Source organism: Ipomoea nil, unplaced genomic scaffold (assembly GCF_001879475.1).
Source record: "Ipomoea nil cultivar Tokyo-kokei standard unplaced genomic scaffold, Asagao_1.1 scaffold3321, whole genome shotgun sequence".
Taxonomy (NCBI): domain Eukaryota; kingdom Viridiplantae; phylum Streptophyta; class Magnoliopsida; order Solanales; family Convolvulaceae; genus Ipomoea; species Ipomoea nil.
The window spans coordinates 6,509,778-6,529,060 of record NW_017619749.1 but is presented as its reverse complement, the minus strand read 5'-3'; the positions used below and the strand labels follow the sequence as shown (position 1 = coordinate 6,529,060).

At 34.3% G+C, this 19,283-nt stretch overlaps 3 protein-coding genes across 6 annotated transcripts; 2 read left to right on the top strand and 1 right to left on the bottom strand.

Annotated features, from left to right (window-relative positions):
- Positions 1 to 511: 511 nt before the first annotated feature.
- On the top strand, positions 512 to 4,252 carry LOC109170227 (probable magnesium transporter NIPA2). The gene is made up of 9 exons (XM_019319240.1): positions 512 to 805; positions 944 to 1,118; positions 1,296 to 1,352; positions 1,442 to 1,532; positions 1,631 to 1,791; positions 2,133 to 2,260; positions 2,513 to 2,650; positions 3,253 to 3,345; positions 3,437 to 4,252. Exons 2-9 carry the CDS (start codon positions 992 to 994, stop codon positions 3,626 to 3,628), a joined length of 987 nt encoding a protein of 328 aa, XP_019174785.1. The 5' UTR covers positions 512 to 805; positions 944 to 991; the 3' UTR covers positions 3,629 to 4,252.
- An 898-nt stretch (positions 4,253 to 5,150) lies between these two features.
- On the bottom strand, positions 5,151 to 9,504 carry LOC109170228 (E3 ubiquitin-protein ligase BRE1-like). Of its 4 annotated transcripts, none has more exons than XM_019319245.1 (6): positions 9,299 to 9,504; positions 7,905 to 8,081; positions 7,701 to 7,779; positions 6,016 to 6,110; positions 5,479 to 5,727; positions 5,151 to 5,439 (listed from the first exon to the last, which is right to left on the bottom strand). In XM_019319245.1, exons 1-5 carry the CDS (start codon positions 9,485 to 9,487, stop codon positions 5,509 to 5,511), a joined length of 759 nt encoding a protein of 252 aa, XP_019174790.1. In that variant the 5' UTR covers positions 9,488 to 9,504; the 3' UTR covers positions 5,151 to 5,439; positions 5,479 to 5,508. The 4 variants fall into 4 exon arrangements, with proteins under 4 accessions (XP_019174790.1, XP_019174789.1, XP_019174788.1 ...); XM_019319244.1 differs by having other exon boundaries at positions 5,151 to 5,406; XM_019319243.1 differs by having other exon boundaries at positions 5,489 to 5,727.
- A 5,465-nt stretch (positions 9,505 to 14,969) lies between these two features.
- LOC109169853 lies at positions 14,970 to 16,240 on the top strand. The gene is made up of 4 exons (XM_019318740.1): positions 14,970 to 15,014; positions 15,084 to 15,205; positions 15,657 to 15,812; positions 15,950 to 16,240. Exons 2-4 carry the CDS (start codon positions 15,143 to 15,145, stop codon positions 16,238 to 16,240), a joined length of 510 nt encoding a protein of 169 aa, XP_019174285.1. The 5' UTR covers positions 14,970 to 15,014; positions 15,084 to 15,142.
- The last annotated feature ends 3,043 nt before the right edge of the window (positions 16,241 to 19,283 follow it).

Below are 19,283 nucleotides of genomic sequence, written 5' to 3'. Positions count from 1 at the left end.
ACTCGCGAGTGGAAGGAAGTTAAAGTTAAACGTGAGATAGTGCGTTTCTTCTTATTTAATAAATTGTTGAATTACAGTAATTTAATCATCTTCCGCAATCATGTCGATCGGGTGTGGGGACCCCTAGAACGAGACGTTTTCACTTTGGAGTTTGAAAAATAGTAAAACACGAGGTAATGTAATAATAACACAATTATGTCGGTCATGTGTAGGGACCCCTAGAACAAGACATTTTCACTTTGGAATTTGAAAAATAGTAAAACACAAGGTAATAATGTAATAATAGCACAATTATGTCGGTCAGGTGTGGGGACCCCTAGAACGAGACGTTTTCACTTTGAAATTTAAAAGATAGTAAAACACAAGGTAATGTAATAATAGTTGTGAAGATGTTACAGTTAAAGATATATATAATGATTTAAAAAAAGTTGAAAGTTGGTGGTGAAATCGTGAAAAGAAAAGATATTGAGCACGGGATATAGGGAACGCGGGAATCGGCAGATCCCTTGAAGTGGTGGCTCAAAACTCAGAAAGGACCGTTTGCTTCTCCCCAAAATTTCACCCTCTCTCTCTCTCTCCAAAATTTCTTCCTGAAACGAAAAGAAACAGAAAAACAATTAACAAGAACACAAATTCTCAGAAAAAAAAAAAAAAAAATTGATGCGAGAAGGATTGAAAGAGACGGCGATAAAAGAAAACAAGAGACCTTTTTTTTTTTTCCTTGTATTTTTCTGAATTTCTGATAAAACCCATTCGTGGTTCTGATCTCTAGTCGCGTGAACGAATGCAAAGAAACCCAAAGAAGGTTTCTTTTTTTATTTCTCTAACTTTCGTTCAGAATATTCTGGTTTCGGATTCTTTCTTGAGTTAGATAATCTCTTCTCCGTTTTCACAGTACGCAAACTATCTTTTTTGATTATTTGGTTTACCGATTTTCATGCAGGGTTTTCATTTGTGCGTTTAATCGTAGCATTCCAAAATCCCATCTTAAATGGGGGGATTTTCTGACAATGTTCATGGACTTGTCTTAGCTCTGTCATCTAGCATTTTTATTGGATCCAGCTTTATTATTAAGAAAAAGGGTCTTATGAAGGCTGCTGCCACTGGAAAACGAGCAGGTTTAATCTCTTTTCTTCCCTCTCTGTTTCTTTAGTTTTCATCAAATTATGTCTACCTTTACCTTTAATTCCTCAAACATCATATCTTCACGTACTCACTAGGCTTCATATTGTGATGTTTTCATGTTTATTCAATATCATTGCATGTATTTGGTTAATTTCTCTAGTTTTGAACAGGTTCTGGAGGCCATTCTTACTTGTTGGAACCATGGTGGTGGGCTGGGATGATAGCAAGTAAGAATCACATATATGTTAGTGTATTATGATATGGAGTTTGTATAGTGCAATTTTGTCTATAATCACAATGTTATGATTTGTTGTAGTGATTATTGGTGAGGGGGCGAATTTCGCTGCTTATGCATATGCTCCAGCAATCCTTGTGACTCCATTGGGAGCTTTGAGTATTATCTTCAGGTATGCCTTCATGGCAGATGATGTTACAGTTCACAAAAGCCACTTTTCAGTTCGAGAGAGATATTAAAATTTGTGTGTATAATTTCCCATGTACGCAGTGCAGTGCTAGCCCATTTTATCTTGGAAGAACGGTTGCATATCTTTGGTGTGGTTGGCTGTATCCTCTGCCTTGTCGGGTCAACCAGTATCGTATTACATGCCCCTTTAGAAAGGAAAATTGACTCTGTCAAGGAGATCTGGAACCTAGCAACCGAGCCAGGTATGATATTTGTAGCACTTGGCTCTATGTTGAATATATTGTTTAACTTATGTGCAGCGAAGCCATGTTTATATTCCCTCAATTTGAATACAGATACATATTTTAAACTGACTCGTCTACTACACGTAAATTTGTTTGCCTGAACTCATTGTACGGTTATATGTATTGCTTAACTATAATGGAAAAGGAATAACACATTTCTATTTCTAATAGTTTCATGGAAACAGAAATAAGAAAAGATTGGAGATATTTCACTCTTTGTATACATAATTACGGTTGCAGATATTTCACTCTTTGTTATCCTCATGTTTGGTTTATTTCCAATTCTTCACAATGGGCAGGATTCATTGTCTACACCTGCGTAGTTATAGTTCTGGTCTTAGTCCTTATTTTTCGCTACGTGCCACGTTATGGACAGTCACATATGGTCGTCTACATTGGAATTTGTTCCCTCATGGGGTCACTCACGGTATGAATAACTTCTAAAGATTCTTCCTTATAACCAGTGTTGCAAAAATCGCGTCTAGGCACTAGGTGGTCGGCCTCCTAGGCGCTCTAGGTGCCCGCCTAGGCGTTCTAGGCGCCCGCCTAGGCACTCTAGGTGCCCTAGGCGGTCCCCAGGCGCCTAGCGATTTTTTCAACATTGCTTATAACACAATAATTATTTGAGTTATTCCTCTTCATGTTGGTCTTATTTGTTTTTTCCTTTTCACTGATACAGGTTATGGGTGTAAAAGCTGTTGGAATAGCTCTGAAGCTTACGATTGAAGAAACAAATCAGTTTAAGTACTTCCAGACATGGTTTTTCACGATATTTGTCATCATATGTTGCATTTTTCAGCTGAACTATCTGAACAAGGTACCTACCTGCTGCTGCATATTCCTGCCGTCTTTTATCTATATATTTATTTGAGTTAATTCCACCAGAGGTCTTTTGTCTTTGGTGGCAATTCCAAATTTAGTCCCAGACTATCATTTTTGTCATTTGACATCCCTAGACTATTATTTTTTGGACACTTTTAGTCCTTCTCATGACCTTTTTTCTATTTTTAGTAAGGGCATTTTTGTCTCTTCATATTTTTCTTTTGTTACTTTCCTGGTTTCAACCGGTTTAATTGGTTTAGGACTTTTCTAAAAATCGGTTGGAAAATATTATTACTAAAAATCAGAGGTTACCTAAAGTTATAAACTAGTTGAAACCGGAAAAATAATAAAAGAAAAATATGAAGAGACAAAAATGCCCTTACGAAAAATAGGAAAAGTGATGAGCAGGACTAAAAGTGTCCAAAAAATAATAGTCTAGGGATGTTAAATGGCAAAAATGATAGTTTGGAACTAAATTTGGAATTGCCACCAAAGACAAGGGACCTCTGGTGGAATTAACTCTATTTATTTTGTATTGTTTCTAAGGGGTACCGGACAAAACAAACTTCAATTAACCATGGAATGGTGTTCCTGTAGGCACTGGAGACCTTCAATACAGCAGTAGTTTCACCCGTGTACTATGTCATGTTCACGACACTCACCATTCTAGCTAGCGTGATCATGTTCAAGGTAACCTCGCATTTTATTCTTTACAAGATTAGTAGCAGTTTTTTTCGTTTCTGGTGCATACCATATTGACGTTGTGTTGGCGTGGATTCAGGACTGGGATCACAATAATGCAACGCAGATAGTAACAGAACTATGCGGGTTCGTAACCATCCTCTCGGGGACTTTTCTCCTGCACAAGACGAAAGACATGGGAAGTGACACCTCGACAACTTCCCCAGCTGTCGATTCCCCGGACCAGAATGGAACCAGAGGCGACAATAGAAGTCAAGAAACCAATGTCTGAAGAATGGTAATGGTTTTATAGGATTCATCTGTGGATTGTGAAAATCGGAAAAGGAACAAACTTTGAGAACCAAGAACGGATATGTTCATGTGAGGGAGCACACTAGCAAGCTTGCTGTGTGGGGCATTTTTCTGGGCTTTATGCTCTTTACTTTGACTCGGAGCCGCTTTGCAAAACACATAAGATGAGTTTGAACTTGGTCAAGTTGCCTGCCCCCCAGTAAATAAAAGTCAGCATTAAAATGAAATGGCATTTTAGATCCTCCACCCATTAGTAGTATAGAAGAGAATAAGTCTTAGCTCCGTGATTAGATCTTTTTCTGTTAGCTTAGCGAGCCCATAGTTAAAGGTAAATGTTGCTCTATTTCTATTTGTATAGGGTTGATGTCAATTTTACCAATTAAGTACTCAACTATTTAATTCTTACTCAATAATTCACAAATCAATCCTTCGTTGAGGACCTTATTGAGTAAGAATTGAATAGTTGATGACCTTATTGAGTAAGAATTGAATAGTTAAGGACCTTATTGAGTAATGATTGAATAGTTGAGAACTTAATTTGCTAAACTCGATAGTTGAGGACTTATTTTTGAATTATGCTATAGTTGAAGGACCATTTTGGGTATTTACTCATTTTCATATCATTAACACAAGAATAGGATGGCAATGAGATGTGCTCAAAATTCTCAAATCCAAGTTTTGGGTTTGAATTTTTATTCTTTTGCCAAACGCATTTGAGAAATGCATTTGGTGTATGTATATGCGTATATATACATCAGACACATTTTCAAAATGTGATTACCCAAATATTAAAAAAAAATAAAAGATTGTCAACCACCACATACATTTCCGAAATGCCTTTTTGGTATTCATAGAAGTACCTTAAACACATTTTGGAATTGTGTTTGTGGTTACTTTTAAAAAAATTAATATAGAAGTGGTGTTGCATTTGGCCAAATGTGTTTGGGGTCGAAGTGTAGATAATTTAATTAATTGGATTTTTCAAATTCTAAACAAATAGAGAACAATTTTCCATTTTTAATTTGAAAAAATAGTTTTTTTTTTTTTTGTTGGATCGTTGGGAGGGGAACCTCGGCAGTAAACCGAAGGCTTCTCAAACTTGAAATGGTGGTTCAGGCCATTTTTGCCAAGGCATCAATTACACTAAGCTTTAAGTATGTTTTTCATTTCTTCAATTTTCTTAAAACGTATAATGAGTTGAAAAATTAAAATATTTTTAAATTTTTAAAAATTGACTCATTTCTTCAATTATTGTACATATTAGAATTATGTATTTTAGTTAGATTAGATTTATATATCCTTTTCTATATTCTATTTATTCTGCTGTATTAATCTTGAATATTCAGTTCTCATCGTACACATTTCTTGAAAAAAGAGTAGAAAATAGCTCATTTTCTCCAGTTATTGTCAAGAAATACTCATTTCAAAATGAGTAAAACTGTTAAACACATTTGACTCCATTACCCATTACTTTGATTTTCTTCCCAAACGCATTTGCATCCTTGCACAGGAAACTCAAGTAAATAAAAGAAGAGACAAAAGGAAGTCAAAAAGAGTTTGGATGAAAGAGAGTAGGGAGTCCCTTAAACATTGGAGTCCGACAAAATGCCCACCGCAAAACATTGAAACATAAGTAATCATATGTTATAAAGAGAACAAAAAACCCCAAGTCTTGCTCCAAAAGGATGATCAAAGCCAATCGTCGTCAATCAATCATATTAGAACGGTTAGACCCCTTCACACTCCCCATTCTGCACCCTGAATAATAGAAGAGCATCTCGGTATTATGAACTGCAGAAAAATTGAGCAAACTTCGAAAATAATAATCACAACTACTCACTTTGGCACGTAGCATAAACATTAATCTAATATCGGAAGGTAGACCCTGAATGTGTCTTTTCCTTTGAGTATCTGTCGACAGGTGGGGCATTTCCCTTGGGATGCTATTGCAGTCGAGATGCATTTTTTACAGAATATGTGCCCACACTTGGTTGACGTCTCCTCCACAAACTGTCCCATACAAACTGGACAGCTAAAGGTCGGTGGTTTTGGTTTTGGTTCAGGCTTATCACCCTTTCTCTGCCATTTAATAAAGTAAATCTAAATCAAACACACTATACCAAGTGAGCACTTGCCATATAGGTTTTTAACAAGAGAGCACTTGCCACTATACCAAACCTAACCCTCAACTTTCTTCCGCTGTATCAGAAAAGTTTGGACTTTGGAAAGCAAAAATAACCTTCATAATACTTAGAACAGATATAACACAGGGAGGATCTAATATTACGTGCCATAAACTATCATTGAAGAAAAACTTATACATATAACAAAAGTTGATAGCATAATAAAGTAAAAGAGAATAATAACCTCCTTGTACTTTTCTGGAGTTTCCAAGTTTATACACGAAACATTTGCACCATTCCTTCTTGAAACTTTCCTTCGTCTGCAAAAGATAAACCCATCTGCAGTACAAGGGTCAGATTGTCAGAACAAATAAAAGAACCCCTGGTTTTTTTTTTTTTTTGAATGATACTGACTCTATTACATTGTAGTATCTGTTCAAAAGAACCCCTAGTTATTAATTGACAAATCTCTTCTTTTTTTTTTTAACAATTGCAGAAGAGCAAAATTGTGAAAACTCCAACTACAGGCTACTTAGAGTAACAAATTTATAGACCAACAATTTCAAATTAAAATCCAACTATTGTATAACCATGCCACCATAGAATTATATGCACCCTGTTACTGCACCAAAGTACGGCCATCTTAAAAAGAAATGAAAATTCATTTTGGGTATAAACTCAGCAAAAAAATCACAGTAGAGGACAAGAATATTTTAAGTATTTTGTAAGTTAAGGATCAAAGGAAGGAAACCAGAGGGAATGTTCAAACAAAACTTGACCTCCTTTAGGTTAAGACTCCTCCTTCCTGATGGGCCTGATCTGCCATTTTCTTTCATTTTCCATTACATTTTAAACAGTTCTTGTTAATCCTTGTTTTTCCTTATTTTGCATACAATGAAATCAAGTTGGTCACATCCTAAAGAATAGAAAAAACATAAAAACAAATACTATGAATAGTAAGCAAAGCACTGTTAAATTTAATATAACATGGTTGTAGAAGTCGCTAGGGCGGTTGATGGGCGCCTAGGTACATTAAAAAAAATATATATATATATATATATATATTGATTTTTGCCTTTTATTTATTTTAGGCTTTCATACCAAAGCATAAAAGGCCTTTCATTTATTTTAGGCTTCAATGCCCGCCATTATTTACTTTAGGCTTCAATGCCAAAACATAAAAGGCCTTTATTTACTTCAGGCTTCAAGACCTAAGCATAAAAGGCCTTTCATTTACTTCAAAGTTTCAATACCAAAGCATAGAAGACCTTTCCTTCACCGGCCTTGCATTTACTTCAAGCATAAAAAGTAGAGCCTAGGCACATAAATTAAAAAATTTGTTTTTGCCTTTCATTTACTTCAAGGCTATCAAAGCAAAAAAAAAAAAAAAAAAACACCTTGGCCTTCCTCTTCTCTGTCGAATGGAAAGGAAAAAGAATGTCTCTGCCGGCAACCTCAGTCTAGCAATGGGAGCAACAAGCGACGATCGCGGAGTTGTGTTGTGTTGCCTAATTTACTCCTTCTTGCTTTTGAGTTGTGTTGCCTGCTTTTCTTCGTCTTCATTTATTCTTCTTCCTTTGAGTCTTCATTTTTCACTTTTCACTTTCTTTAAGGGCTACCAAGTTGGTCATTTGGCTGACTAGTCAGTCTAGTTGGTTGTCTGGCTGACTAGTCGGCCGACTGACCGACTAGTCGGACATCCAAACAAAATGGCTATTAGAGCTAAAATTGACTCGGCCTAGGGGCGCCTAGAGCCTAGGCAGTCTTGGGACAAAAGTCGTGGGACTAGGTCAATAAGATGCACAACAAACAAAAGCAACATTACCAGCACATAGAATTAATAAAAAGTCAATATTGAACATAGGATCAGAGGAATACAAATTAGAAATTGGACAATCAAAAAGGAGACCAGATAAGAAGCAGAAAGACCTGGGGGGCCTCCTTGTGCTTCAGTTTCATCATCTAGCACTTCTATTACCTGATGGTTCCTCCTTGACTTTTCCCTAGCCTGATGGGGAACAAGATACCATGTTCAAACTTAGTTATTTAACAGGACCTCAACAACAACAACCAAAAAAAAAAAAAAAAAAAAAAAAAAAAAAAAAAAAAAAAAATCAAAATAAGATTGCATACCTCAGCAAAACTTCTTGGGGAGCATATCACAACTTCATCATCTATAGAATCGGAATTCGCTGTCACTTGTAATTGAGGCAGTCCAAGCTCTAAATGTGTATTCACACCAATAGCATCATCCCTTACTAAAAGATCATCAACTCTAGGTGGACCATTAAGATCTATATCTAGAACCATCTGAAAATTGTAAACAAAAATGTCAGCCATGATTGGTGAAGGATTTTCTTTTTATAGCAGTAAGCAACTAGAAAAATGATTGTCACACTAAGGAGACAAAAAATTGCCACAGATATTTGCTTTTAAAATTCACAATTTCATCTGCATTTGATACTGTCAGATATTCATTTTATGTTTTGTATATGCATTTACTGTTCAGAACTAATATAAAGTGCAGAAAAGAAGACAAGCATGTCAGGAAAAAAGTGTGTGGATTAACACTAGCTCCATTTATGCCATGAAAACATTAAAAAAGAATCTAAATTTTGGGAGCACTTCAAGGGGTGAAGCTGATGGCCAAGTTTTTGCAATAAGTAGAGAAACATCTTGCAAATTTCCACTTGCCATACCTCTGAAATAAAACTCATAAAAATGAAGTTGGAAGTAAATCATCGGGTGCTGATTTTAAAAGACAGGAATTAATTTAGAGCTTATTCAATCAACACACCCCAACCATTACTCCTACGTTCTCACCCTGCTACATTATATAATTAAACTGTACTGTATAGACTAAGTAAGTGCCAAGAGTGCATTGAATCTTGAAAGCATTTCCTCTGATCAAGCTGTTGATACAGATTTTGGAATAAATGGAAAATAAATATTGGAATTATTTATATGTAACCAATTCATGTCAAACATGGACACACCCACACATATATAGAATCAGAAGCTCCAAATGAATCGATAAAATAGACAACTGATCGACACAAATGCAAACAAACAATCTTCCCTCTTTAAAATTTTGTTTAGAAGTATCACACTTACTTCTTGTTGTTTATTTTTATTTATTACCTTCCTTCAAAATTTCACATAAAAATTACCAAGCAAAAGGAGTTCTTTCCCCCTTTTCCATATCGCATCATTCAAGAAACAAGAAATGGAATACACAGAGGCAGCAATTATTCTCAGAATTCAAAAGAACAAACAAAATATCAGACACATTTCCAGGATGATTAAACCATGATGCTGAAGAACAGAAAAATTATTCAAAAATCAACCTAAAATGAAACTATATCAGTCTCTCAACCCGCATTCTAAAATGCGAAAACGAAATTAAGGGTAAAAGACGTTTGATTTTCTATACGGAGTAATATGGAGAAGAGTACATTCATACCATAAATAAATAAATTTTGAAAAAAAACAAAAACAAAAACAAAAACAAAAAAAAAAAAACATACTTTTGAAACTGGGTTGCTGGGATTTTCTGAGTGGCAGAGGCTTTTAGCGATGGCGATAGAGAGGACGGAGATGTTCGGTTTGTACTTTATAAGTAAGGTTGAGCATGATGATGGCAAAAAGGGCAATTTCTTTCCGGGAGGGGGAGAAGAAGATGACGAAAAACTTCGCATTTTTTTGGTACTTAACATAATAACATACCACAGAATTTGTTATATTATTTTTTAATTATAAATGTCAATATTACCCTTAACCCTGCATTAAAATTCCAATTTAAAAACTTGCACTTATGTGTTTGCCATATTTTAGACTTCTTAAGTTCTCATGTCTCCTCGTGACTAGAGCACTGTTGCAAAAATCGATCTAGGCGCTAGGCGCTCTTAGACTGTGGTGATTTCCTCCTTAGGCGCCTTTAGATCGTGGTGATTTCCTCCTTAGGCGCCCGCCTAGCGCCTAACTCGACCGCCTAACTCCTAACTCGACTGAATTAGGCCGAGTTAACACGTTATCGAGTTAATTCGATCGGCTCGGCCTTTCTAATTTTTTCATTATATATATATAATATGGCTCATATGCGGTCAGTCTCTTAGGTGTGGCGATGCGGCTTTATCTGTGTCGTTGAATTAGTTTAATCTAACGACAGTGGTTAATTACTGAAAATTTAAAGATTTAAGTGTGCTTTGGTAAGTGGAGGTGTTATGGTAATTATAGTGGTCATTTATAGCGATCGCTTGACAAAATACACCAACAGTGTTAACAAAATGCACTAATTGTGTTAGGGAAAAGCACAATAATGAAATGCACAAATACACCAAAAAAAAACACACAACACACCCAAAAAATATATCATATAACACCCTCACCCTTAATGGTGTATTTCTAAACACTGTGTGATGCTTTTATTCATACCTAATGGTGCGTTTAGGTGATGCGTATCTAATTGCATCACTTATTTGTTCATTTTTTTTTGTGTGTGCATTGTCTAACATGGATGTTGTATATTTGTATAACTATTGGTGTGGCCGCACCATGACCGCACGAGAAAGGGCTGCCGCACCTGAACTTGGCACCAACGGAAATCTACAAATACACTCGTGTAAGTCTAATAATGCACCAATTACACAAATAAAACACACAACAATGTGATTTGCCCTATTTGGGTGCCCAATGACGACTTTAGCCTTGCAGTTCACGCAGTAGTGGGGGAAGGTGCGCGAAAATATTGGAGAAGCCTTGATGAACGTGATTCATTGAATTTATCTAATCTAATGGTCTGCAATTGACTGCACCATCGCACCTAACAACACTGTCGCACTTGAACTCCCATATATATATATATATATATATATATATATGTATGTATGTATGTATGTATGTATGTATGTATGTATGTATGTATGTATGTATGTATGACATATGTGCACTGCTCTCTTTCTTTTTTTTTTTTTTTAGTTAGGTACATAGGCGCCCGCTTAGATTGTTGGCACTAAGCGCTACTCTACTGTCTGACTAGCACCTAGCGTCTACTGCAATTATGGACTAGAGTATGTTCAAATTTGAAACAAATTAATGACCATCCTATGATAAATAAAAACTAAACAAAATTTAAAAAAAATAGTCACGACGGTAAATATCTTAAGGATAATATTGATATTGATTCACTCTTTTATTTGATAAACTAGTATTTTCACTCGTGCGATGCACGTAATGAATTTGTTATAATATATTAAGAATATTTGGATCGATATATAATTATTTAAATTATAATATCAAATATGGAGTATTATATAGTGCAATTGAAGATATGGTTTGGATCGTTTATGTTTGTTGATGTTATCATTGCTTGACTTTGAGCAAGTAATTGCACAAATTAATAGTTAATGTGTAGATGTACGCATGCGGTGTTGTAACTTTAGAGATTTTTATATATCATCATTTAGGATTTTTATAAATTGGGCAAATGTGCTCGTTCTCTAGCAACTTAGTTATAGTAATCAATTGTTATCCTAATTCATTTGTATAAAGGATATATTTGTGTCTAAATATATATCAATTTTGTCATTTTGAAAAAAAAAACCACAATATTATCGATTGTATTTACACATTATTGAAAACTTCTTTGTATACGACATCGGTAGTCGCAACACAATCTTGTCCATCCTTGTCTAGAGCTAACACATTCAGGCCATCAGGATGGGCAATCTCGTATCAAAAGGAGTGAGAGGCATTCGGGGGATAAGAACTTTGATTTCTTCATGTGTCCCATTAACTATTCTTGCTTCGACAATGTGATCTACCAATATTGTAATGATGAGTCGCGTCCCGTTACAAAGACCAGGAGAGTGGTCCATGTTCCGCAATAATATAACAGGTGCACCGACCTTTAATGCCAATGAATGATTACGAAGACCTGACAATCTCAAATTATTTAAGAATTCAGGAATGTGTACTTTTGATAGATTTTCACTGTCTGATTCTACCTTACACAAAGAGTCACAACTTAAATATATTCGTCATTCTGTGGTATTCATGTCGCACATGTACTGATTAATTTGATCAACAACATCTAAAGTCGGCGAGAGGATCGCTCGGCCTTCTAGCTGCGCCTCATCAAGCATGTCATATCTGATCTCAAGCTTGGGAATGTGTTTTCCACTATAGTTGCTATGGGATTGCGTCCACGCTTCAACAAAAACCGTGTCAGAATATCAATCTCAAATGAACCGCTATTTACAACCCTTGTAATCTCATCTCTGATGTCTACAATCCATTTTGAAAACCAATCAACCGTCTTTCTATCTAGGTGAGTCTTAATACCTTGCAATTTGTCAACAAGTATGAAGAATTAATATTTGCTCCGACAACTACTGGTCTTGTTGCTTTTGGAATAACATGTAGGATCTATTTAAAATATTCGCCCAAAATTATTGTCTTTCCACCAAAAGTCTTTTTTGCACTACCCGATATGACGAACCTCAATAGATCCCTCATGGTTGTCCAAAGCCTCAAAATAGTGTTTGTGCGTCACCAGTGCTTCATCCCATATTATTAATTTTCTCCTTATTATAAGCTCAACAAGGTCATTGTCTTGCGATATATTGCACGTGGGATGGAATCTTCGTTCAAGGAGAGTGGTATAGCAAATCTAGAATGTGCCGTCATGCCTCCTAGCAAGAACAAAGATGTTATTCCATTGGAAGCAACATTCAAAACAATATCATTGTCGCTCCTTATCTTTGATGATAACGTTCTCCACACGAACATCTTGCCTGTTCTTCCGTAAACATACACAAAGAACAATCCACCTCCATTGGAATCAATATCATTCATCACAGAGTCGTAACCATTATTTTGCTCGTCGGTTCTTCAACGATTCATTGTCATACGCCAACTCTTCAGCTATCAACATGTTTTAACTCAAACATATGCTAGTTTTGTCTGGAATTGACATTTCTGAAAAGTCCTTCAGGCTCTTCATTCCCCACAAAGGAGAAAAGGGATAAATAATTTAATTGTAATTATTATAAAAATAAATTCAACAATCCATGTTTAGCTTACTTACCATAATAATAATTAGTCAATTATACTAATATCTGTGCAATTATACTTTTATACTTAAGTATATTCATTTTCATCATATCGCCTTTACTTTTTCTTCCTCCTCCTCTATATATGAATGGATTAATTGTAATTATTATATATAAAAAAATTCAACACCCATGATTAATTGTAGCTATACTATTATCCTTCTAATTATTAGCTTAATTAACATAATAATTATTAATCAAGCATACTAATATTTGTGCAATTAATCTTTTAATTACCATAATAATTGTTAGGTAATTATACTAATATTGTGCAATTATACTTTTATACGTGTATATATATATATATATATATATATATATATATATATAGAGAGAGAGAGAGAGAGAGAGAGGAGAGAAGGATTAGTATAAAATTAATTGAAAAACAACTACTCCGTACAATATTTTATGAGATTTTTTTTTAAAAAAAAAAACTACAATATTTTTAATGACCTAAACCTCTACATTAATTTGTACTATATATGTTCTAATTTACAACTGTAATAAGCATGTATATACACCTTAAGAAGTATATAATAGAAGTTAGAGCATGCATTAGTTTGTTCTGCTCATGATGCTTTCTCTTCGAACCAATAATAGTTGAACTTGTAATCTTCCTTATATTCTCTAAGGATTGATTTGCCAAACTGCTGCCATAAATGTATTTTGAATATGTAAAAATTGGCAAAAACTTGTGTGATGGGTCGGATATGTGATTAATGAAGCCAAACTCATTAATTAAAAATTTGACTCATTAATCAAATATTTGAGTGAGACGGTCTCACACAAGTGTTACCTGTAAATAACTGCTTTTATACTTGTCTTCTTTATAAATTATTTGAAAAAAAAAATGGTAAAGTTTCTTGAAACTTTATTAAGCTGTATTTAACATTGTTTACTCTATTTTGTATCTCGGAATTCAAAAAGGTTGATGTGTGCTAATAATTAATGATAAACATTAATGTTATTATCTTACTCATTGCTTTTAGTGTTTACATCTAATCAAGCGCAGAGTTGATATGTAATTTCATGCAAAGCCCTCAAATTCCCTGTTGAATGTTAGCAAAAGGATCATTAATAATAAGCACACCATACTTGGGTTTAATTTTCTTTTACTTAGATTCACTGACCATTTTCAATACTTGATTTTTAGAACTAATATTTTGATTGATTTAACTTCTACTTTGCAGGTTTATAAATTAGTTAAGAAGTAATATAATGTTGGTTAAATGTATTAGAGGATTATGTTAAGGTACATTCTTACTAATTAACTTACATATATATGTTTTAGATTAAACTCAAAATGAGAGATGTTTGAACTCAATAAGTATTAAAAAAATTTATTTAACAATAGAATTCAAAATACTATACATTCAATGTATACAGTGACAAAATATTTATTTATATACAATCAAAACAAATAAAAAATAAAATGATAGTTTTAAACAACTATTCTTATTGAATACAATACCAAAAAAAATTGCAGTACAAACTACAAAAGAAATAAGTGGTTGTTCATATCTGCAACACAACTTCAATCACTATCTACAAAATTGTCTTTATATTTAGTGCAACAAAGCTTCAATCACTTCTAAGTGGTTGTTCATATCTGCATGTGTTGCACTACCCGACGAGTTTAGAATATGCCGCCATGGATATTGAACTCGTCAACCTGGAAGATACCTATCTATGGAAAATACGCTTTTATCCCTTCACTTAACGGTTGTCTAATGGAATGTTCACGGAAGGACTAATGATGGAACAAATATGATAGTCAAGGGTTTATTTCGTCCAAATTAAAAAACGAGGACTAATTTTGAAAAATTACAATACTCGGAAGACCATTGCTGGAATTAACTCTATGTTATACAAACACAATTAATTACACAAAACGGAAAACAAATAATTGAATAAGTAAATGGAATAGTTGCCTTAAATGGGAAACAACTAATTAAATAAGTAAGTGGAATAATTGCCTTAAATGGGAAACAAATAATTAAGGTAAGTAAATGGAATAATAGACCATCGTCCAGGCTTGCCAAGCACACTTACTTGACCGTTGAGAAAGTGTACACTCTACAGAGGTCCGCGAAGGTCCAAACCAAAACATCAGAGGGCAGAGGCTACAGAGGTGAGGGTTTCTTTCATTTTTTTTCTTCCCAACTCTTCCTAATCTCCTTTTATTTACCAAATCTTGCAGATTCTCCCAACGATTTTGGCTTTTGATTTTGACTGACGCCTCATTGTTGTTTCAGTTTCATGGCTCAACCTGCAGTGCGAATCAAAACGGTACTGGATCGAATAAGTCATCTACCGGTAGAGGTAAAGGACAGAATTTTGGAGTGTTTGTCCAAATGCTCCTTGTATTTTTCCCTGTGTCACTTCATTAGATTTCTGGTGTGTTAACTTTAACGATAATGCTAATGGAATTGTGTATAGTATTCCTAATCTTGAGAAGCTTGATTTAAGGAATTGTAGAGGGATCAATAATTTTAAGAGTAATGCTCCAAAACTTGAAAGCTTGTCTATTATTAGTCATGTCTGTGCGGTTGAATTGAGATGGTTTGCACTTCATTTGAAAGCAATTAAGGTTCTTTGCATGGAGTGCTACTTGCTGGTTAGAATCTATCTTCCTTCATATATATATATATATATATATATATATATATATATATATATATGGACTATAGTATTGACAGATTAAATATTCTTTTCCTTCTGGTTTGTTAGAGTTGTTTTCAAGTCTCATATAATCTTTCTTTTTTTGTTAAAGAATTGGGAAGATGTTGAAGTAGCCTCCTTCCCAACTGCAATAAATATGCAAGTAATCAAATTGGATTCTTTAGAGTTTTCCATTGAAAAGCAGCTCAAGGGTGTTTTGCAGTTGCTTCAAAAATCTCCCAACCTATGTGAATTGGACATTACTGGAGTAAGTTTTGTGAGACAAAAATTAAACCTTTATAGAGTATATATGCCCATCCTGATTTTTTGTTTTCTTTAAGTCCTCATGGTTATTTGTACATTTTTATTTTATTTTATTTTATTTTATTTGTTGTTGAGTTGTAGGCCTTTGAAGATGACTTCATAGAAGATGAAGCCATGGAAGATGATGACATAGAAGCTGAACGCATGGAAGCTGCACGCATAAAAGCTGCACGCATAGAAGCTGCACGCATAAAAGCTGCACGCATAGAAGCTGCTTCAAGACTTTTGAAGGATCCAGAGAGTTGCATTATTAGTCAGGATCTAAAAATGCTTAAAACAATCAAGATTGATATGTATTGTGGATCCACAGTTGAAATGCTTTTTGTGAAAATGCTGCTCTCAAAATCCCCTATACTAGAGAGAGTTGTCTGATTGTATAAAAGATGGCTACACGGTGATCAAGTTCCTAAGGGAGTTGGTGTGCTTCCCTCGTGCACATCTCCAAAAGCACAAATTGTCATCAAGGGCAAAGACTATGCTGAAGGACTGGTTGGTTTAAGGACTGTAAGCAATGGTGATGGTGGAACTTGAAATGTTTTGTTAGATAAGGATGGCACCTTAGATTGTTTACTAAGGTGTTCAGTAGACTCCATGAATATCTTTTTTTTTTTTTTTTTTTTCAATTTGTGCTTCTGTTAATTGCACTAAATTTTACTTCATATGATGAGATGTTGGTGCTTACTGCTTAGCCAAGTGTTTCTTATGACTGAAATGCAATGGTGTATTCTCATTTTTTTATTCTTGACTTTTACTCCATACGGAAAATGATGTAGACATATGTATTGAGACCCACATGAAAAAAATAGCTTATCAGTGCCCGCTACATCAAAAAATAAAATTAGAACTCTTTAATTCGTAATGCTCCTATTTCTTTAGATGCATCTACCACCTGAGAATCAAGTGAACTACTCATGGGGATTTCACATCCCTATTTTCTATGGAGTATGTATCCTAATTCCTATGGAGTATGTATAATGCAACTTGGGTTGTGTGATGCATTGTAGTTCTAATATTGTCAGTGTCATTGTTCTTAGCCAAGTGTTTCTCATAAAGAATTTAAAAGAATGGCTCAACAGCATGCATATTGTCTTCTCAATCAGTCCGAAGTACATATATGTTTTTATATATGAAGAATCAATATTTATTAATTTATTATAGTTTGTTAGGCACCACACCTTTTATATCATTCTTTCCAAAAGGTGAACCCCAATCCTAAGGCCCCACACCCCGATCTAACAGAGCATTTGGGAGGATGTAAATCATGGTAACACAACTGAACATGAACCAGAGAGGCTAGACCTTTGCTTACTGCGACACCTTTTATATCATAAAATGCCAATTCAGTTTTTAAAATCACCCAAGTTAATACGTTATATTTAATAATTTTTTTGCAAATGGGTCCAAGAAATACTTGTCATTAAATAATAATAATAATAATAATAATAATAATAATAATAATAATGATAATAACAATAATAATAACAATAATCTATATCTATATCTATATCTATATATATAAAAACAAAATCCTCAACTTTAACATTCCACCTAAAACAGTCATATACTATTAAGATTTGCGTAATATTGTAAAATAGTGTAATACAATTCCTAATAGAATATATTGTTTTCTACTTTCCTATTCGTACTATAATTCTATATTAAAATTTCTATTCTAATATTGTAAAATAGTGTAATACAATTCCTAATAGAATATATTATTTTATACTCCTCTTTTCGTACTATAAATTTTTGAGTTAGAGAATTGAGAATTTTATAAGTTTTTGATATATATTCAGATGTTTTTTTTTTTTTCAAAACAAAATCATTGGGCTTTTAATTTTAGTTTGATTTGGTTTCGGTTTGGTTTGAAATAGTTAGATTTTGACTCATTTGATTTGTTTCAAATTTCAGTTCGTTTGAGAACTCACACAACTCCGCCGGAATTGTCCCCATCAACTGGTTCATTGACGCGTCTATTAGCCTCAGTGCCGGAAGCTCCTCGGTTCCGAAAATTGGACGACGAAAATAAAAAATCTCCACAGGTTTCCCCTTTTCTAAAAACTTAGAGTGACCATTTTGTCCCTATGAATAACTAATTTAAGAAGGTTTATGTTTTTCCGGCAATATTTCACCGGCGATTTGGCCGGCAGGACTAGATGTGTTAAAAATTGCATAATTACGGGACTAAATTGATAGTTTTGAAAGTCAAGTACTCAAATTAGCAAGACCACAATAGTCACAGGACCAAAAGTGTAATTTACTCTAAGAAAATATATAATGGATGCATGTGTATGGTAACAATAATAATGAAAAAAGATAACAGAAGTTATAATGTTAGGGAAATTTTTGTTCAAAAAATTATATATAGTACACTCTAAAAGTTCAATGTACAAAATGATTAGTATTAAAAACATAGACATAAATGAGAGATATAATTTTACCAAGTGGCTTGTAGTCCATTGGTATCAAGTTGCTCCCTTAGGTAGGAGGTAATAGGTTCGAAAGTTTGTTTATGTAGGGTATATCCCCCTTCCTTGTAATAAAAAAAAAAAAACAAGAGATATAACTTTGATTAAGAGTTATTATGTTTTTAAATTATTATTATTATTATAACAAATAATATGCTATGAAAATGAATCAAACAGAATACATATAATTTATTAATTTTATTCCAAAGGGTTGAACTCCAACCCTAAGGGCCCACCCGACCCAACAGAGCATAATTTTAGGTCAAAAAAAAGGAATAATTTTTTGATATTCATTCAAACACTTAAAAATTAAAATAATTTATAAAAATGAGTAACTTTTTAAAAAATTATTGGTGGTGAAAAATATTTGTAGGTTTCCAAACCTATTTTTTTGTTGTTTTTTTTTTTTTGGAATAAGGGTCAAATTGGCCATCCAACTACATACCAAAATGCAATTAGGCCACCCAACTCAAAAAAGCAACAATTAGGTCCCTGAACTACACAAATTCATGCAATTTCACCAAAAATGACTTGTTTACCTGTTGGGTGGGTTACAAAATTAAAAATAATTTTTAAACTTTTATTTTAATAATTTTAAATAATAAATTATTTTAAAATTTAAAAAAAAAAAAAAAAAAACTCTGACTGCCGAAGACGAAGGGGTCTCCGGCCAGCCATGGAGAACCCTTCATCTCCATGGCTGCCCGGAGACGAAGGGATCCCCTTCGTCTCCTGGCTGGCCAGAGGCGAAGGGAGCCCTTCGTCTCTGTTGCTGGACGGAACCCCTTCGTTTCCGTCCAGCCACAGAGACGAAGGGGACCCCTTCGTCTCCGGCCAGCAAGGAGATGACGGGCTCCCTTCGTCTTTGGTAAGCCAGGAGACGAAGGGGATCCCTTCGTCTCCGGGCAGCCGTGGAGATGAAGGGTTCTCCATGGCTGGCCGGAGAC